The sequence below is a fragment of the Ambystoma mexicanum genome, chromosome 1p, assembly GCF_040938575.1.
Source record: "Ambystoma mexicanum isolate Mex_15411 chromosome 1p, UKY_AmexF1_1, whole genome shotgun sequence".
NCBI classification, from domain to species: Eukaryota; Metazoa; Chordata; class Amphibia; order Caudata; family Ambystomatidae; genus Ambystoma; species Ambystoma mexicanum.
In genome coordinates this window covers 343,372,769-343,391,060 of record NC_090921.1, presented here as the reverse complement: position 1 = coordinate 343,391,060, position 18,292 = coordinate 343,372,769, and the positions used below count along the sequence as shown (strand labels likewise).

At 46.4% G+C, this 18,292-nt stretch overlaps 1 protein-coding gene across 1 annotated transcript; it reads left to right on the top strand.

The window, feature by feature from the left end:
- Positions 1-835: 835 nt before the first annotated feature.
- On the top strand, positions 836-18,056 carry LOC138569965 (repulsive guidance molecule A-like). The gene is made up of 3 exons (XM_069648458.1): positions 836-994; positions 8,310-8,803; positions 16,716-18,056. The coding sequence occupies exons 1-3, from the start codon at positions 916-918 to the stop codon at positions 17,388-17,390; spliced, it is 1,248 nt and encodes a 415-aa protein (XP_069504559.1). The 5' UTR covers positions 836-915; the 3' UTR covers positions 17,391-18,056.
- The last annotated feature ends 236 nt before the right edge of the window (positions 18,057-18,292 follow it).

The window sequence follows — 18,292 nt, the reverse complement described above, 5'->3', positions numbered from 1 at the left end:
GACCCAGAGACATGTTTTTTCCCCATTTCCGGAACTGCACACATGTATAGGACTAAAATGAGAGGACATGCACATTATTTGCTGATGTAAATGCTTTAATAGTTTCATTGAAACGCTAAGGATGAAACATCTCCAAGGTGGTGCCATGGTCCCTTGTTCCGCGCTTAGAAATCTCTGGGTATTAAGCGCGTTATAAATACGCACCTAAGACATATTCCTGTGACAGCGACTCGATGCCTCCGGGCTGTGTGAGCGCTTTAAAAAGGCAAATAAATAAACAAATGAAATGGTCAAAGACATGATTGCGTCGTCGACCATTCCCTTCATGTTTCTAACATTTAATAACTTTAGTTTTTTACAAATCGTCCTAATTTTACAGCATTATGGATAATACAGGATTCAAAACATACACAATCAAAAACTGTCACCGTATCAAAAATGACTGAGCGGGTTTTACTAGCGACTACAGCTTAACGATAAGAGGGCGGTAGAAATGGACTCGCATCATTATAGCAGTCAGGGCATGTGTTACTGTTCTGGTTGACAGTGAAATCCGTAATTCGAAAGGTTAGCAATCGACATTTTAGCGAATTCTTAAAGGGCGCCGAAATACCCGGTCTGAAACGAGCCCCTTAAGACTGGCACAAGATATATGCAGAACTGGAGAGAGGCCAGCCTGGTGTGTACATTAGCCTCGCGAGTAATGATTGGCTGAGCCCGTTGTGAAGGGTGGGCTTCAGACTGGTTAGAGGCAGTTCCGATGGCGGTTTTGGCGCCCTCGATTGGCCGAGTTCCTAAAGGGGCGGGATTTACGCACGCTGCCTCTGGCCGGTTTAGCCTGAAACCCGCAGACGCACTTAATCCACCGAGGAGTCATACAGGAGAAAGCGGCTCTCGGAGGCTCGAGCCGGATGGATGGGCATGGGGGAGGAGCTCCTTCTGCGGCTGCGCGGAATCATGCTACTGGCCCTTTGCGCATGCGTGACTCCAGCAGGTATTAAGTGTGCACTGAACGAGCGGGCTTTAACTACCGAATGTGTTATTTGTATGCCGTCGCGAACGCATTCCTTTGGTGTAGCATAGTAGTGCAATTTAAAGGCAGAAAGAGCGAGAGTGTCGATTGAGCAATATCTAAATTTACCTGAATCCGTGGAAACTTTGGGGGACGTGGTTAAGACTAGTGCGAGTCGATATTCCTGGATGCAGTTGAGGAAATATCGACAATCTTACTATCATTGTGTGAGCACGATATTGATGGAAGTAGGGACTGGAGAGGGTGGGTACAGTTGAGGGGGAATGGGTCTCAACGGGAGGCTGCTAGAGAACTACTGGTCCTAGCCCCATTCAGGCCCCAAAACGTGGCCCCTCTGTATCGGGCTTAGCCCCCACCATTTCACAATGTTACTTTGTCTCATGCTCCACCTTGTTCTGTCTCCCCACATCTCAGTTACTCTGCCGGTTCGGGCATTCTGTTGTGTTTCTTGCTTACTGCTTGCTGTCTACTGTGTTGGTGGCATACAGCACTTGCTGCCCTTTGCATGGTCTCTAGGGTCTCTGGAGAACGAGGGAGTTTTGGTTATGGTAAGCGAGTAATAATGAAGATGGCATTAAATAAAAGAATGCATTGCTGCGGATGCGTGCAGTTTGGGGGTACATTCTGGGGTGTTATGTTAGCGGTACTTGTATAGCGCACCGTCACCAACGGAATTGGTGCCCTGGCGGATCTGTAAACAGGAAGGGTGGGTAGGGTTAGTGGTGTGTTTTATGGAATGTAGATGGGGTCACAGCGTGTGAGGGGTTAGAACAAAAGTTTAGTTGGGGATAGTTGTAGAACTCTCATTAAAACGTGCATGCCCCTTTCACAGCCCCCCAAAGCACTGTTGAGCTGCCTCTTTCTGTCCCCAATGGCAGTTACTTAGTGCCTCAATTAAATCAACCTTTTTGGCAGGTCTAGAGCTACAAAGCTTGCATATTAACATTCATTGTTTTTGATGCCTCAGGCTTCTGAGTATTCTGCTGCTGTGCTGTGCTTATTCATAGCATGATTTTGGAGTTGTAGCTTATATTTGTGCGCTATGAAACTTGCTGATTTGGAATAGCTTCCTTGATTTGTGTATTGTAGAAGTAGTGTTGCTCGTTTTCCACTAGCCCTAGGTCACCATAACAGAACTGATCTTTAGGAGGCTTCTTGTGCAGCCTCCTCCCATCCATTATACCGGCAAGCACTAACTGCATTGCCCCCCACCCCCCGCCAATCCCTTTTTCTGTTTTGTTTATGCGTATCGAATTACGATGAGCCGAACTCGTGGTTTGTCTGGGAATTGGACCATGTGTCCCGTGTTTTACTTCCCTCATTTGAAAATCCCTGTCCTGGAGACACGGGGTTGGTGTGTGGGCCAGTATCGATAGGTCGTGTCGCGTGTTTCTGTGACAGATGTCATGTTCCTCAACTATCTTGTTATTTGCTTCGTCCCTCTGTCTCCCCTACTCGTTGCCTGTCCTTGACGCTTACATGGATCCCGGCTAAGATCTGTAACACTCTTTTTGGCCATAACTGCTCGATTACTGTCACTTAGTCAAACGGTGGTCCGTGGCAAGATTTCTCGTCTAAAACTATCATTACCCATTGTCCACAGTAGCCTCCGCTCCACGGTTCTTATTGCCAGCCAGGATATAACAAGAACTACGCTGCTTTATCTACGAGCGGATTTTGGGAACCCAATCCATCACCTCCCACCAATATTGGACGGAAAACTTACGTCTTCCGCAGAATATGTACTTTTGTGAGTCGCATATTTCTGTGAGCTACACTGCAGATTGATGGGCTTCTGGCGGGAGCCTCGTGTTTGGTCTCTCCGTCTTGAGACGGCTGCGTTAGTAGTGTGTACGGTGTGGACCGTAAACTCGAAGCTATATATATATCCGGGCGCTGTCAATACGTGTGTGTTACCCCGCTCTTGCACACACACGGCCTACACACATCGTTTTTATTTTTTTATAGGGGAATCGGGAAACTTTCCTTGCGGGCTTGCGCCTTCACCGCCCCGCCCCCCAGCCGGAGAGCTGGGCCTGTGGCCTCTGCCAAAGAAAACAATCTGCTGCTCGGAGCACAGAGGCGCCTTTCTCCTCCCAGCTGCAGCGCAGAGACCAGGCTGGGACAGGAGCAGGGTTGGGGGCAGGGGTTTCCGACGGGGGAACTGTTCGAGGTTCTCTTTCTAGGGCGGGGATGGGTGGGCGCTTGACTGCATCACACCTCGGAGGCGGCAGCTTTGTCCAGCAGCCGTGCTTGGCCCCGTCCTTTCAAGCGGGGGATCTGTTTTTGGGGAAGGGTTGCTGCATGTTGTGCACCTGAAAGATTTGCATGTGTTAAGAGGGAGGTGAATGGACTTGGGGTGCAGAGGATGAGTAACAGCGTGGAATCTAGCCGGGAGGTCTTTGTCTAATGGGGTGGGAATACATACACACAAGGATGTAAATATTGCAGAAGGCACGTGCAGTTTGAAGATACGAAGACGAATTTACTAAAAAGTAAACGGCCTGGGCGGGACTGCCTGGGTTTGCCCGTAATGCACTTTAGCACCCTTTGCCCAATTTTGGTCCTTTGTGCTCCAAGTGTTAAAATAAGTTAACGAAACGTGTACTGGCCGCTCATGTGCCATTATACATTCATGCAAGCTTGAGAATGGCATGCACGTGTTGGTGTATTAGTTGCATTCCTTGCCCTTTCTCAGCATTTTGAAGGAAAATTCCCTGAGTACAACTTTCTTGTGTCCGGTTTTCACACCCCGTTTTGCATTCCACTGACTTGCAAGATCAGTCCAATGTTTGGGGGTGGGGGCGTGTAAATCCCTCTGATTCTTATCTGGTTCTATGATTTTTGTATTTGCATCATTTTAGTTGCTTGGCAAATAGAAGTTAGCTTTGTTAGGACAGATCAGAAAGCTTTGTAACCGGCGACATCTCATATTGTCTAAATCCTAAATGTCAGATGAAAGGGATGCCAGGCCTGTGATTGGCTCTCAGTCCGGCCTGTTGTATCCCTTTACTCTTACTACACTCCATCCTTCTTGCTCATCAAAGCTCTCTACACTATGCCCCAGGCCGCCTGGAAGGCGGTCATTGATTTTTAGCCCAATTTCTCACTGCAAGTTACACTTTTTTTTTTTTTTTTTTTTTTTTATTGATCAGTCTTTTAGCTAAGACTGTCAGTTCATCACAATTACACCTTTGTGTTTGTTCCAGGTTCTTTTTGGATCTATGGATAGACTCTTTCGTACTTGTGGGGAGTCTAGACTCTATACCTGGACAACTTTGTCACCCGTTATAAATGAGCATACTCTGGAAAAAAGACCACACCTCCCACCCCCTACAACATTGATTATGGCCCACCTGTTAACCAAAGAAGCAAACTAGCCAATACTTCTTATTAATTATAACGTATATACCACTTGCAGTGTTGGAAATTGGTTAGTGGGCACCCAATCCCCTTTAATACCTATTTGTAGAGTTTAAGGTGATGGCACTGTTACTCGGTACGAAACATTGCCCGTGAGCCTATATGCTTTGGTCCCTCATTTGGCAATCTGCTCTCCCGCCCCACCTGCACTCTCCAAACATCATCCGCTCTGACTTGACCCAAAATGAATCTGAATTCACTGTGCTACCTGCACGGGTAGGGAGGTAAATGCCCCCAGACTGGTGCTAATTGAAAATCTTGTTAAAAGGGCAGAATTCCACAGCGATTGGTATTTTCCCTCTTTCGATTCTTGGTGGAGTTTACAGTTTGGGAATCTGTAATCTTGCTCGGAAGTCTCGCGTGACACGCGCCTGTCAAAGGGTGACAGTGCGTTGTGGAACGGGATTTGAAGGAGCAGATTGATACGTATCTCTCAGGGCTTACGTAAAGGGAACACGCTTCCCGTGTGTTTTCAATGAATTATTATTTTTTTGTATAAAAAAGTGCTACTTCCAGTCAGTCCTGTGTATAAGGCGTCAATCGGTCACTTTTCCTCCCTAAAATGGGCAAATACTCCACCCAAAAAAGGGAATGGGTGCACAAGGGCCCATGCCGCGGCTCCTGTGTATGTTTGGACCAGTAGTACGCATAGTACTATTACTCATCCAGAGTAGTACACTGGATCTTTTAATGTGCATAAATAACTACCTGCAAAGAAGTGTTTTATTAAAAAAAAAAACTTTGCGGCTTTAGAACTGAAACATATTTTGACTTCCTTATTAAAAAAAATATTCCCATTGGGACTGTCAAACAGCTTTTTACTCCGCCAGAAAGTCTGTGCCATGCACTTGGTATCACTGCAAGTGAGACACTAAAGCAAAGGAGCGCGACCCCCAACACAAATTGTTTTCAATTCATATTTTCCACTTATTCTACATTGACAACAGATTGTCTTTATTTACTAGAACCTTTCTCTTCTCCCGGAATCCTGACTGCCTTCTTGCTATAGTAAGCACGTGTACTCCTTTCTGGTGAACGTTTGTTCCTACTTTTATGCTTTGCTTACGCCCTCCTGTATGGCTGCTTGTGATATCCTGGCTGCTGTCAGTCACCCACCTGTAAAACCGAGGTGACTGCTGTAGTGAGTGCCTGTGCTTAATTTTGCGGCTTGCTTTGGGCTTGGGACTAGGCCATCTGCAAACAATTATGCTCATACTGCTGGTCAAGTTTCCGATTAGTCATTTATATTTAGGCTTTCTTTACAACAGACAGAGCTGGGTTTTGGCCGACCTTAAGAAACAGTCTTCATTTTGTACTTCTGTTGTACTCCTGTGGTGTTGCCTCAGATACTCCAAAAATAATGTTAATGTATATGTCTGTAGTTGGACTAACATCAAAATATATGAGACAGAGCTAAAAAAACAGGTTGCACAAACCAAATGGGTTCCTAAAACTGTATATAAACTTTAAATACATATTAAGAATCAATGACTCTCTCAATTCACAAATTCCTAAACTAAATTACAAAAAGATCTGATTAGATGATCACATAAAAAAACAAGGATTTTGTCAATTACAATCAGATGGTTAACATAAAGTGCAAAATACATTACCAGCTTATGTTGAATGTATCGGTTTCTAATCATTATTAGATAACACAAGCTGTTAAAACCCTTATACATCCAGGAAATTGTCTCGAGGTGTTTCTGTTCTTAGGGAGTTTCTCAGAGAACATTCATCAGGAGGGTTGTCATAATCACAAATCCAAATTAAAACAAATCAACTGCTTCATAAGAGGAAAAGTGTGGTGTACACGTGCAACCTGTAAATTAAAAGAAAGGGGGACAGATGAGGAGCTGGATCTATAGCTAAATACATTTGTCTTATTCCCCGAGGTGTGAATAAGAGGACCAAACATCAGGTTTCTATGACCTTTCGTGGTGCTCGTGGAGGCTCGCAGCGTAAGTTACTCGGGTTGTGGTAGGCTGCCAAGTAGCTAAAGACCTGTAATAAATACACGAAAACCCTTGATAATAGTTTTTCAGATGAGCTAAAAAAACAATCCTCGAGAAATTCCGCAGTTACAGAGGGAACTGATAAGGAGGTGAGAATACTCATTAGGCACACCTGAATGGTGTATATTATATGTAGTAAACTCAGAAGAATGAGACAACGCCCATGATGTGGCTCCACTTCAGAACGACGGGCCACTGTCAGTAGTTATAATCTTAAGTCACCACGTGCGTGTTGATAGGACTATGTAGTCACTATAAGGAGAGTGAGTGGGGTACACTCAGTATTAGGTGACAGTTAACCCAGACTGTCTGTAATTGGAGCTCGGAGAGAGGAGTGCAGCTGGGGCACCAGAGAGGAGTATTCGAAAACGCTGAGCAGCATAGACTAACACAGGCAAACATTGAATTCATCTTTGGAGTGTCTGGCACACCACAGTAGCACGACATGAAATCCAGTCTTTAATTCATTTTTGTATTTTGTAGAAGCGGAGAAAGCCCCATAGGCATCAAGGCGCAGAGTTTTGACATATTCACATCTGGGGTTGTGTTTTCAGTCAATGGTAGGAATCGGGATCATCTTCCTGTTACCTCATCAAGGAGTTGGGAATACAAGTTGGTTGCCTTCCACTGTTGGGGTGACCAGATATTCAAGACGAAAAACCAGGACGGCAAATCCAGCCCACCCCATTCCACAGTATTTCCTTCACTGCTCCTGCATATACATTGCACCCCATCCCACTGTATTTCCATCACTGCTCCTGCATGTGCATTGCACCCCATTCCACAGTATTTCCTTCACTGCTCCTGCATGTGCATTGCACCCCATCCCACAGTATTTCCATCACTGCTTCTGCATGTACATTGCACCCCATTTTTCCTTCACTGCTCCTGCATGTACATTGCACCCCATCCCACAGTATTTCCTTCACTGCTCCTGCATGTACATTGCACCCCATTCCACAGTATTTCTATCACTGCTCCTGCATGTGCATTGCACCCCATTCCACAGTATTTCCATCACTGCTCCTGCATATACATTGTGCGGTTTTGCATACTAAGGAAAAGGGCCTTGGCTCTGATATTACAGGCCTGGCTGTTTTTGTTTTCCCCAACCCATCTCAGTGGCAAATGCAATTAACGTATGTGGTGGGTAAGGTTGGGGGTTCGAGCCCAACCTGTGATGGCAGCATTCTGAGGGTACTTTTGAATATTTATTTACTTGACAATTGTTGCCTTGTTGCCGGTTAAGTTGTCACCCACCCTTTCCACAGAACCGGGATGGGGTTTTTAAATGTAGACAGAAGACCCAATTTTGGGTCAGTGCCGGCAATACCTCTTGTCACCCTGTCCCATATGCACGTTTGTTGACGTGGCCAGGATTTGAGGAGCACGGCTAGTGTGATTTCAGGGCAATGGGCCCTGGCCATATTTTTTAGGGAGATCTCCAGATCTAGTAAAGCGTGAAGGCTGCTGCACCTTGCATAGGAATCCTATCCTGTCGATGGTTTCTGGGAGCCGCACCTGTTCTATGGGGGTTGTGATTTTAACCTATGCGAAAATCTACGGTGGCGGGTATTTTACTATGCTGCCAGTTTCAACCCCAATTCGTAATTGTATTTGTAATCTTAGGATACCATGTCGGTGTTAGGACTCCGGATAGGTGTCAACAACAATGCAAGCGTGGGACTGAAAGCAGCTGCCGGGTTGCTGTGCACGGGGTGTCCCTAATCTTTAGCTTGTGCTCGACCAGCTCTTTAAGACGCACCCATGGTGGCAATGTAAATGGTGAATGCGCCAGGGCAGTCCCACTGTTCTAACACGTTTTCTGTTCTCCACAGTGTATTGCCAGCAGTGCCGGATCCAGTGGTGTAACACCGAATACCTGTCTGCCAACTCGCCCAGCCACGCGGCGCCCGACGAGGCGCAGTCCGACGTGGACTACTGCATCGCGCTGCGCGCCTACGCCCAGTGCACCCGCAAGACTGCCAAGACCTGCCGGGGGGACCTGGTCTACCACTCGGCCGTCTTTCGCATCCGCGAGCTCTTCTCCCAGCACAACTGCTCCAGCGATGGGCCCACCTCCTCGGCCAAGGCTCGGCACACTGTGGACCCTTTGCTCGCAGAGGCCTGCAACTACGAGAGCAGGGCCAACGTCCAGAGGCGCTTTGCCCACTGTGGATTGTTTGGGGACCCCCATCTGAGGACCTTCAAGGACGAGTTTCAGACTTGTAAAGTGAAAGGGGCCTGGCCTCTTATTGACAATCAGTACCTCTCCGTCCAGGTCACCAACGTCCCTGTTGTCATGGGGTCCAGCGCGACCGCTACAAGCAAGGTAAAAGCAACCTATATTGTGGGGGGAGGGGGAGGTTTAACAAACTCAATTTCCAACCTTATACCTACTTTTAATACCACGTAAGTGGCCTGGCAAGCCTTGGGGGTCGGCCTCTGTCAGAATTCATGCTGGTGCGCTTCGTTTCTCAAGATACAACCCATAATGGCCTACCACTGACGCCCAACATACACTGGTCAGAATGGTCCATTAGCGCCTTAGTAACATTTTAATGTCTTGGACTGTGGTGGTAATATGCTGCCCTCTTGTGGCCATCCATGGAAGTTAATGGACTTCTCTGTACACAACGCCATCTAGCCATTGAAATGATCGCACATCTGCCTCTCCCGCTAAGCTGCTGTCCCCCCTCCACGTTTTCTTTCAGAACCATGCAATAACTGGCTATATTGCCGTGTTACATTGTGGGATAGTAGCTACTTATTTGTCGAAAGTGTTTTAAAAAGCCGCGTCTGTGTGATGAGTCCCGAGCCTCATCGCATTGCAGGCTATGTTCTGTATTGTTCTCCATGGTTTAGTTGGGGAATGTCAAGCTTGAAATTCCAAACTCGGAGTTTACGTGACATTTTGAAATCAGTTGTTGTTATGGTACACATAGTAACAATGGGTTATGTGGGTTTTCCAAAAAGTAAAGGATGTGCCGATTAGGCATAATGTAAACTAGTAGAACAGGGTATAAAATTGGTTGACCTATTTAGTGTCTGGGTGGGACCTAGAAGAGCCTGGTTAGATTGACACCAACAGCTACCAGGAGATATATTCATTTTTTATTGTGCATTTGTAAGGCGTGTATACATCAAGTACATTGTTTCAAAGCGCCCGCAGGGCAGCAGACAGGGCACATGGGAGCACAAGGAAAATATACTACTCAGGAAGAGAAAGAAAGGTGGTCCTACTAGGCCTTGTGAGCGTGCAAGTGCAAAGGGAGAATGACTAAAGGTGCATGTTATGAAGCCTGCATTGGAAGGTCAGTAGGTGCTAGTCGTCTGTTAGTGTACGTTGATTTGGATATTTAGAACGAGTTTGTGACTAAATTAATCGCATAGCAGCACAGCTGGTGTAAGATGTAATGGATGGATTCGGTATAGGATGTAATTACCAAGTTTAAATTACCGATCTCACCAAAAGACCAAAACAAGGATACCTCCAAACGTTCCAACTACTAAAAGTTCGAAACCTTTGGTGGTATGTTTGTTTTGGTGGGGTTGGTTTAAAAAAAAAGGCAGCAGGGAGGTCCCCCCCTCCCCACACTTTACAGTATAGTGAGTGGCGGTTGCAAGGGGCACCCCTGCAGCTGACCTGGAAAAAAAATCGGAACTTTTAAATGCAGGCATTTCCATGGCGGGGAATCTTGCTGCGCAATACATGGATTCCACAAAAGGTTTACGCCAAAAGCAATTTACATGACCAAGGCCCCCAAGCCCACATCCCATTGCCCTTTCACTTAAACGGAAACGTCTTGAGTGCTCTTCAAAACTGGTGGAGCATCGCAAGAATCCTGATCTCTCTGGGGATACTGTGCCTCAACGTTTTCCCAAAGACTCCAAATCTTCTACCTCTCCTTGACACACATACTAATGGGGGGTGGGGGAATGGTGACGAGCAGCAGATCTCTTGAACATAGGCACCTCGAAGGTTGGTACTGACAAATATTGTCTCTTAAATGGGCACGTGCTAATCAATTAAGGCGTTTAAAAATGAGGCACGTCACCTTAAACTTGATACAGCCCTCTACGGCCAATCAATGCTAGCTGAGAAGGGGGGAGGGTTCCTGGGCTGATATGCCCACATCTAATGGCCACATTCTGAGCTTTTTGGAGCCACTACTGTTTAGCCAGGATGCTCATCAACGGACTATTGCAGTAGTCCAGATGGGCATTTGATGCACCCACCACTGTCGTGCAATCTTTATCTGGGATAAACTGTAGATCCTGCCGTAACAATTGCAGTGAATAAAAGACTGCCTGTACCTTCACTCCTATCTGACATTTGCTATCAAGATTGTCCTGCCAGATGCAACCTTGGAAGCGAGCCCCAGCACAGTACTTAGAGGGGAGGTACTAGCAATTCTTTAGCGGTTTTGAGTAGACTTCTGGGATTAAACAATATAAGCTGTTTTAGACTCCTTTTAACTGGAGCTGATTCATGTCCATCCTCTCACTTCTTTCAGACATTGCTTGACCTTAATGAGGTTCCTCACTTTCCAATTTTGATGAAGATCTGGGCCTCATCATTGTAAGAGTGATAGTTCATCCCGGGGCCCCTCAGAATCGCCATCAAAGGTTGTAAATACAAGTTAAAAGGTGACAGTGAAAACCCATGTGGTGGTCCACATCCCTTCGCAATGGGGTCTGAGATATAACCCCAGACCCCAGTTTGACCTGCTGTGGTCCGGCAGGCATGATCCAAACCATTTCATAGCATACTCAGACTTTGCATACTCAGACTTTACCTATCACTCACAGCCGGTCGAGCAGAATGTGGTGGCCACGGAAAGGTCCAGCATCACTAATGGCTCTCCCTGATCCGCAACCCCTAAAGATCGTCCTGTACAGCCAACAAGTCTGTCACTGCACCGAGCTTGGGTCGAAAACCTGGTAGACCCCTTTCAAACAGCAACTCCTTTTCCACGTGATCCTGCAACTGGCAGGTAACTACCTTCTTCAAAATGTTAAGTGCCCCACAACTGGACGGTAATTTTGGAGGTTGATGCAGTCCAGATTCTTTTTTTTCTTTCTTTTTTTTTTGCATCAAAATAGTACTTTGTCCTCAGGTGCACTTTTCCTGGGTTTAGAAATATATTGAAAAACTCAGTCAAGATTGCTGTAATCTCTTGAGCCATACTTCTTGCTGCGCAAGCAGGCATGTTGGACAAGGGAGGTCGGGCTGTGATTAATGACTGCACATAATCCTCAGATACCTAGTGAAAGTCAAATGGGGCAGTCAGGCCATCGGCCCAGCTTGTGCTTTAGCCATAATATTTTAAGTTCAATTTTCACCTTAAAGAACCCATTAAAAATATTGGCCTGTGCAAAAGACGGTTCAATAATAGAAACATTGCAACTATAGGCTGACAAAACGTGGACACATTTCGCTTGACTGATTCTTGGCTACAGCTATTTCCTTATGTGGGAAGTCCCTCCATGCCTTAAAAATGGCTTGTTTATGTCTGCTCAAAGCCATCCTTGACCTGCTACACCCCTTCTGGGGTTCTGACTTCCCATTCCCGATTCTTTTTACTAACCAGTTTACAAAGGGGTACTACATTGAGTAGCAACCAGGGTTTAGATGTCCCCTTCTTAGGCCTCAGAGGTGCAGTATTGGCGCACATTGCATCCATAGTTCTTGCCCATGAGGTAAAAAATTCCTCACTCGCTAGTGTTTCTTTCAATAGTAGCTAACATTTGTCTCGTTCTGTAGTCTTGTAAATGTCTCTACATTTCCGGGCTAGTGCTAAAGGCCTGTCCTTAGTATCTAATGTATTTCCTGTTGGGAGAAAAAATGCACAAAGTGAACAGATAAGGTACTTCAGTGATCGAAATAAAGATTTGAGGAGCAGGGGTTAAAAGCAGCTCTTTGGTATTCACATCGCAGAGTGAGCAGGAGCTACCTGTGGGGAACGAGGCGCTAGTAAATGTGCTGCAAATAACTTCCACATGAGGGGCTAACAATACCTTTTTATGATTGCCAATTATGCCCTAATGTATCCCAATATACCATTATACACTTTTACAGAGGTACTCTTGTTTATGTGTCTATTTAGAGTCCAGCATAGATGTTGTCAGCCGGACCAGGCTGTACCGAGGACCTGAATAGCTCCCAAGAGTTCCCATCACTGTATTTGTAGTCCTACATTTATCGCGAGAAAGTAACAATTGGATTACAGGGGGGAGTGGTCCCTAGAGGGCGAACTCCCCCAGGGGAAAGTGTGCCCATGATGTAGGGTATGCTCTGGTCCCTGTGTTGTGCACCAAGCTGGGAGAGTATCCTCTAGACTGGCCGAAGGGTTGGGATTGGTGTAGTGGTGACCGCACACACCTCTGCATGCACTGAAACGTAGAATCCAACATGTCTTACAATGATCAGCCGAAGTCTGCCACGAATGGGCAACACATTTGTGCAATCGCTGCGCGCAGAGTTAAGTCCTTGTGCGTTGTTTGGTCTTGATGCCACTGATTTCCAGCTACGAGTTCCCTGCACTTAAAGGGGGGCCCGCGGGACTGCTGTAGTCCGTTGCTGCCCCTCATTTGTGTTCAGTTCCCCAGGCTGCTCTTCATTCATGTATTCATGCATGCATGCCGGCTGTGACCCTGAGGACACCATAATGCTTTCTGCAGGCCCCTGGACTATTCCCGTACTGTCGTAATGCAGAGGCTTGCTGATAACTGTCGCACCAGGCAGTAGGCCTGCTGCAACTTCCTCTATTATCCCCCCTGTAGCAGAAGTGCCTTGCTTCTGTGGGGCAGGACTGCCGGGGTAGCAGCCAATGACCGAGCACACATTCCCTCACCATGATGCCCTGCGAACCGATCGGGCCACGTTCCTTTTCGCTGTGCCCTTTCGCCAGTGTAGGCAAACCCAGGAAGGGCTGTCTGAAGTGGGCCCAGCCCAGCAGCCATGACGCGGCCCCAGGTGAAGTATGTTATATTTGGCAGGTCCACCCACATGCTGCTCAACCTGGTTTGGCCCCATGACAGGTGAAAACGGATTTCCTTTAATTGTCTGGTCGGGTTAATGGCCTGGCAGGTGAATGATCGGATTCTATGGTGGGTGACAACCCTCAAATGTGTGTTCTGCATCTAGGTTGTTCCTCTGACAGTGCAACTTAGTTCCTCCCAACGCTCACTAACCAATCTGTACCACCACTATGGGGGTAACCCACCACTCATTATCCTATATGGCATCAGAGGGTGGGGGTTCACGGATCCACTGCACCGATTTTGAGAAGGCATGACATGTCCACCGAACATTGTACTGGTGCCGACATGACAAGTACTGATGTAACGTCCTTTCATTAAGGTGACCAGGTTTTTAAAATAAAAAATGGTGTTGCCACTAACATAAAGGTAGGAGTACTGCTCTGTATTGGGGGTGGGGCGGTGAGTATGGTCATGGCGGGCGGGGGGTGAGAGGGTGGCGTCCAGAATTTCCCCCCTGGGATATAAACTCTTGGGATATGGCTACGACTGTAAAGGGTGTTAACATCATTTGCTGATTGCTAGTAAAGCCTTCTTGCATGTCACCATTTCAGTGTCACTGAAGGTTGGGGTTTCGAGCCCATCCTGGGATGGCAGAACTTTCTTAAGTGATAATGTACATTTTCAAACTTACTATAATATTCATATGGTATATAACTTGTACGTTGAATCATTGCTAAACAGTCATTGGGCATCGCTGTTAAGATTTAAACTCTCCCTGAAATCGCGGTTGCCATTTTGCCAGTGTTCACCATCCCTCTGCCCAAAAGGCGGGGCTGTTTTTAAAAATATCTGGGCAGGGGCCCAATTCTGGGAAAGTGAAACTGCAGCGTTTGGTCACCCTACCTTCCAGCCAGCCCTACAAGGGGTACATCAGCCACGTAATGGGCAAATACTCCCAAAAAATATAATCGGAAGTAAACATACTCCTAACAAATAGGAAACGGCCACGTAGGACCAGGTGCCCCTGCTTTCATCCACACAGGTATATGGATATGCTTGGACAAGTAGTGGACATGGGGCCACACGAAGACACTACTATCATCACTGCCTGATTGGAAGAAGTAAACATGTATCTTTTTTAATGTGTTGGAATAACAGTGCAAGGTCATTATTATTATGACATCACCGTTTTGAAAAGAAAATATATTTTTACTTGCTTATAAAATACTCCCATTAGGAATTGGACTTACATTTACTCCCAGCTTTAAGAAATGGGGAGTAAAATACTCTTACTTCAAAATATGATCTGGTGCGCTGCTTCCACCCAAGCAGTGCACCCATACTCCCAGATGAAGAGCATGTGTAGTGAGCGGTTACTTGAGCACAGTGCCCTGCTCCTGGATCAAGGACTGGTGTGATGAGTTGCAATCTCAGTAGAACAGGAATTTTTATGATGATGATAATAATAATAATAATTTCGCATTTATATATCGCTACGAACCCTCCGGTATCTGAGCGCTGCTTATTATTACCCAGTGTGTGGTACTCATTTATCGACCTCGGAATGATCAAGGGCTGAGTTTGGCCCTGCCGGGGTTCGAATCCGCGTTAGCAAGCTCTGCACGGATGTCAAAGCAAGCGCTCTACTCTTACTCCAAACTATGTGTGTAGCCTATGTTTTCGCAGAATTCAAGCAGCCATAGCGGCTAAGGTCATGGCTGGAATAATCGAGGAGCCGCTATACTGGTAGAAATCATGTCGAGAGCTCTCGCTGCAGCCTGCCACATACCCTGTAGAATTTACCTGGCTAGTCCCTGAATAGGTGCAGCCGTGCACCACGCTGGATGCCATTTCCGTCTGTATGGCAATACAAGAAGTTCAGTCATGATCCTCGTTCTGCGTGTGTGCACTTGTGTGGGTGAGGTGGTGTCATCTGGAGGATGAATATGGGATAACCTGTTTGCAGTAAATTGGAATTGAGGCAGATATTTGGAGCTAGCCGCCCCCGTGCTTTAGACCAACCACATAGGGTTTAGTGGCATTTATATTTTTCCAAATTTGTGGCAAGATAAATGTTGTCGAAAAATATGCACATTTTGTGTTATTTATGTTTAAATTAGTTAATGGAAGCTGATAATCTTCTGTGTCTAATACTTCTGTCTTCTGGCCTCGGTCTTCTGCCTCCAACTCTGCAGGTCAAACATTTCTCCAAGCAGAGAGTGGGAGGTAGATTCCCTCTCCTTGGCTGGTGTCTCCCTCTAGAACATCTTCTCCCGCCCCGCCCCTCAGACTTGAGCCACCAGATCTTAAGTTCTGGAAACTTCTCAAGACCTTCATTTTCTCCTCTTCCTTCCCTCCCCACCTGCTGCTGCGATCTTCAGTCATCCAGGGACTAGACCCCTCGCCCCCTCCTACCAGTCCTTCCCAGCATCTTGTGCCACCTCTTGCCCTCGGCTCCCTTTCTCGGACTATCCCAATCCACTCCTCCTGTCCACTGCACTTTCCTCCCTTCCACCCTTGTCTTGTGGTGCCTGGAACACTTGTGTATAGGCACCATATAAATGTATGTACTTATTGTGCAAGGATTGGAGGCCATCTACCAAGTAAGGATTTGTTTCATGTCCGTGATATACACGGCTTGGAGGCACAATATCAAAGTGTCCTGGTTATGTTTGTATTTATTATGAGTGGCAGGTGGGTAAACTTCATTTTGTGTTTTTAGCATTTCGTCTGAATTTCAGATATTTTGCAGCACATTCAATAAAAAGTTTATTTTGGGTGCTTTTTTTGGTTGTTGGTGGTGCAATATCGTTATAGGCTGGATGAATGGTCGGTTTTAAATTCATTTGTTTTTCAACTTCTAAAATAGGACGAACATTTTTTAGTAACCCTTTCATGTTTTGAACTTTAGGACCTTCTTTCACTCGACTGGTATTGCTGCGAGCGGTACTAGAAAGTGTCCTACCTTACTCCCGCAGGAATAGAAGTAGGTAGGTGATGAGGGTTACCTTATACAGTGAATTCCGCAAGTGCGCAGGGTTCCTAATCCTAGTGTACTGTCCATGTTACTGCTAAAATAAGCCAATATTCAAAACCAGCTGCTCTGGTCTGTAGGGCTTGCATTGGGACCTGGCTTGTGCGCTAATTCCCTACACAGGCCTCAATGTGGGATATTGGTCTTGCTCTTCATCTAGTTGGAGTCATTTGTTTTGTGTTCCATGATTTTATGACCTTCATGTTTGTTCCTTTTTTTTCAGATCACAGTGATATTTAAGAGTTTTCATGGCTGTGTTGAGCAGAAGGTCTACCAAGCCACAACGGGAGACTTACCGCTTGCGTTCAGTGATGGGACGAGAAATGGTGGGCATCAGGAAGGAGCAGGCAGCCTCCGTATCGTAGAGAAGCCAGGGTTTGGCCAAATCGAAATCCAGGCAGTTTACATTGGCAGCACCATCATCATACGCCAAGTGGGGCGGTACCTCACCTTTGCCATCCGGGTACCGGAAGATACTCTGAACTTGTCAGAGGAGAGTGGCAGCACCCTACAGCTCTGCCTGCATGGTTGCCCCAGAAATGAACTGATCCAGGAGCACCGACTCAGCCTGGAGCGCGCTAGCCCTCTCTGGCCAGCCTCCCGCAGGGCCTACACTGTTGAGACTGCGACAGAGCAGTGCCGGCACATTTTGCAGGTGGAAGATGTGTATTTCCAGTCCTGTGTATTTGACTTGCTCACCACGGGGGACCCCGAGTTCTCGATGGCAGCACACGGAGCTCTGGAAGACTTGAAGGCACTGTATCCCAGCAGACTGAAACTTAGCGCAGCTGCAAAGACAGTTGGCCTGCCAAGTGGATCCCCTGCAGCACTTGCACATCCCGCTAGCCCTTTGACTTACTGCATTCTTTTCTTTCTCACTGTGCTCTGTTTGGGTTGAGACTCTAAACAAAGGATATTCTTCGGTCTACCACAGAGCAGGAAATCTTCCATAAGAGACTGGATGGGATGTTGGAACGCATTCCATTCATTGAAGCTGCTGCTTTGGTGCTTGAAGACAGCCAACCATCTTGTGTATGCTGCTGCTTTTTATTCTGGCTGTATTATTTTATTTGCCCATGCACCACAAGAATTTCATTAAATCAAACGGTGGGAAACCTAAAATCTTGCATGGCACGTGGCTGGTTGGAGACCAGCAACCCGCCCTTCTTGATGCTCTGAGTTGATCTGCCCATGCCTTCAGCACTACTTTTCTGGGTGTTCTTCACCACAATGGAAGAAGCCTAGACAGAGAGGTTTCCTGACACAAGCGAGGTGATGTCCACATAATGTAGTCGGTTGTGTATTTCTAAACATGGCTGTGACCAGCCTATCCCGTAAGGAGACAATACATTCCTGGACTGTGGAGCCCCTGTCCTGACTCCTGGCACCGTTTCCCATGGCCATTTGAGTAATACAAAAAGAACACCCCTCATTTCTAGATGGACGCTACAACGTGTAAAAGTTTTTTTTTTACATGAGGACTTGTGTAACATTAACTTTTATTTGTCTTGTCGTGTTGTAAACTGTGATATGAACTGGATAAAATTCTTATTTGCAATGTAAATATGGGTTTATAATTGTCCCCCTTTGCAGAAACCACTGCAAAGTCTTTGTACGCTGGTGGTAAAATGCAGAGGTATACCCTGGAGAAAGATGGGTGCTAGCAAAGCCGATCTAGTGCTGTGGATTTTTAGGTCGAGACTAGTTGCTGCTTTAAAGCCATGCTGGCAGAGTGAAAGGGTAGGGTACATGAGCTGTACACTACTGCCAGCAATTCGAGAGTACATGTTAAAGAGGTAC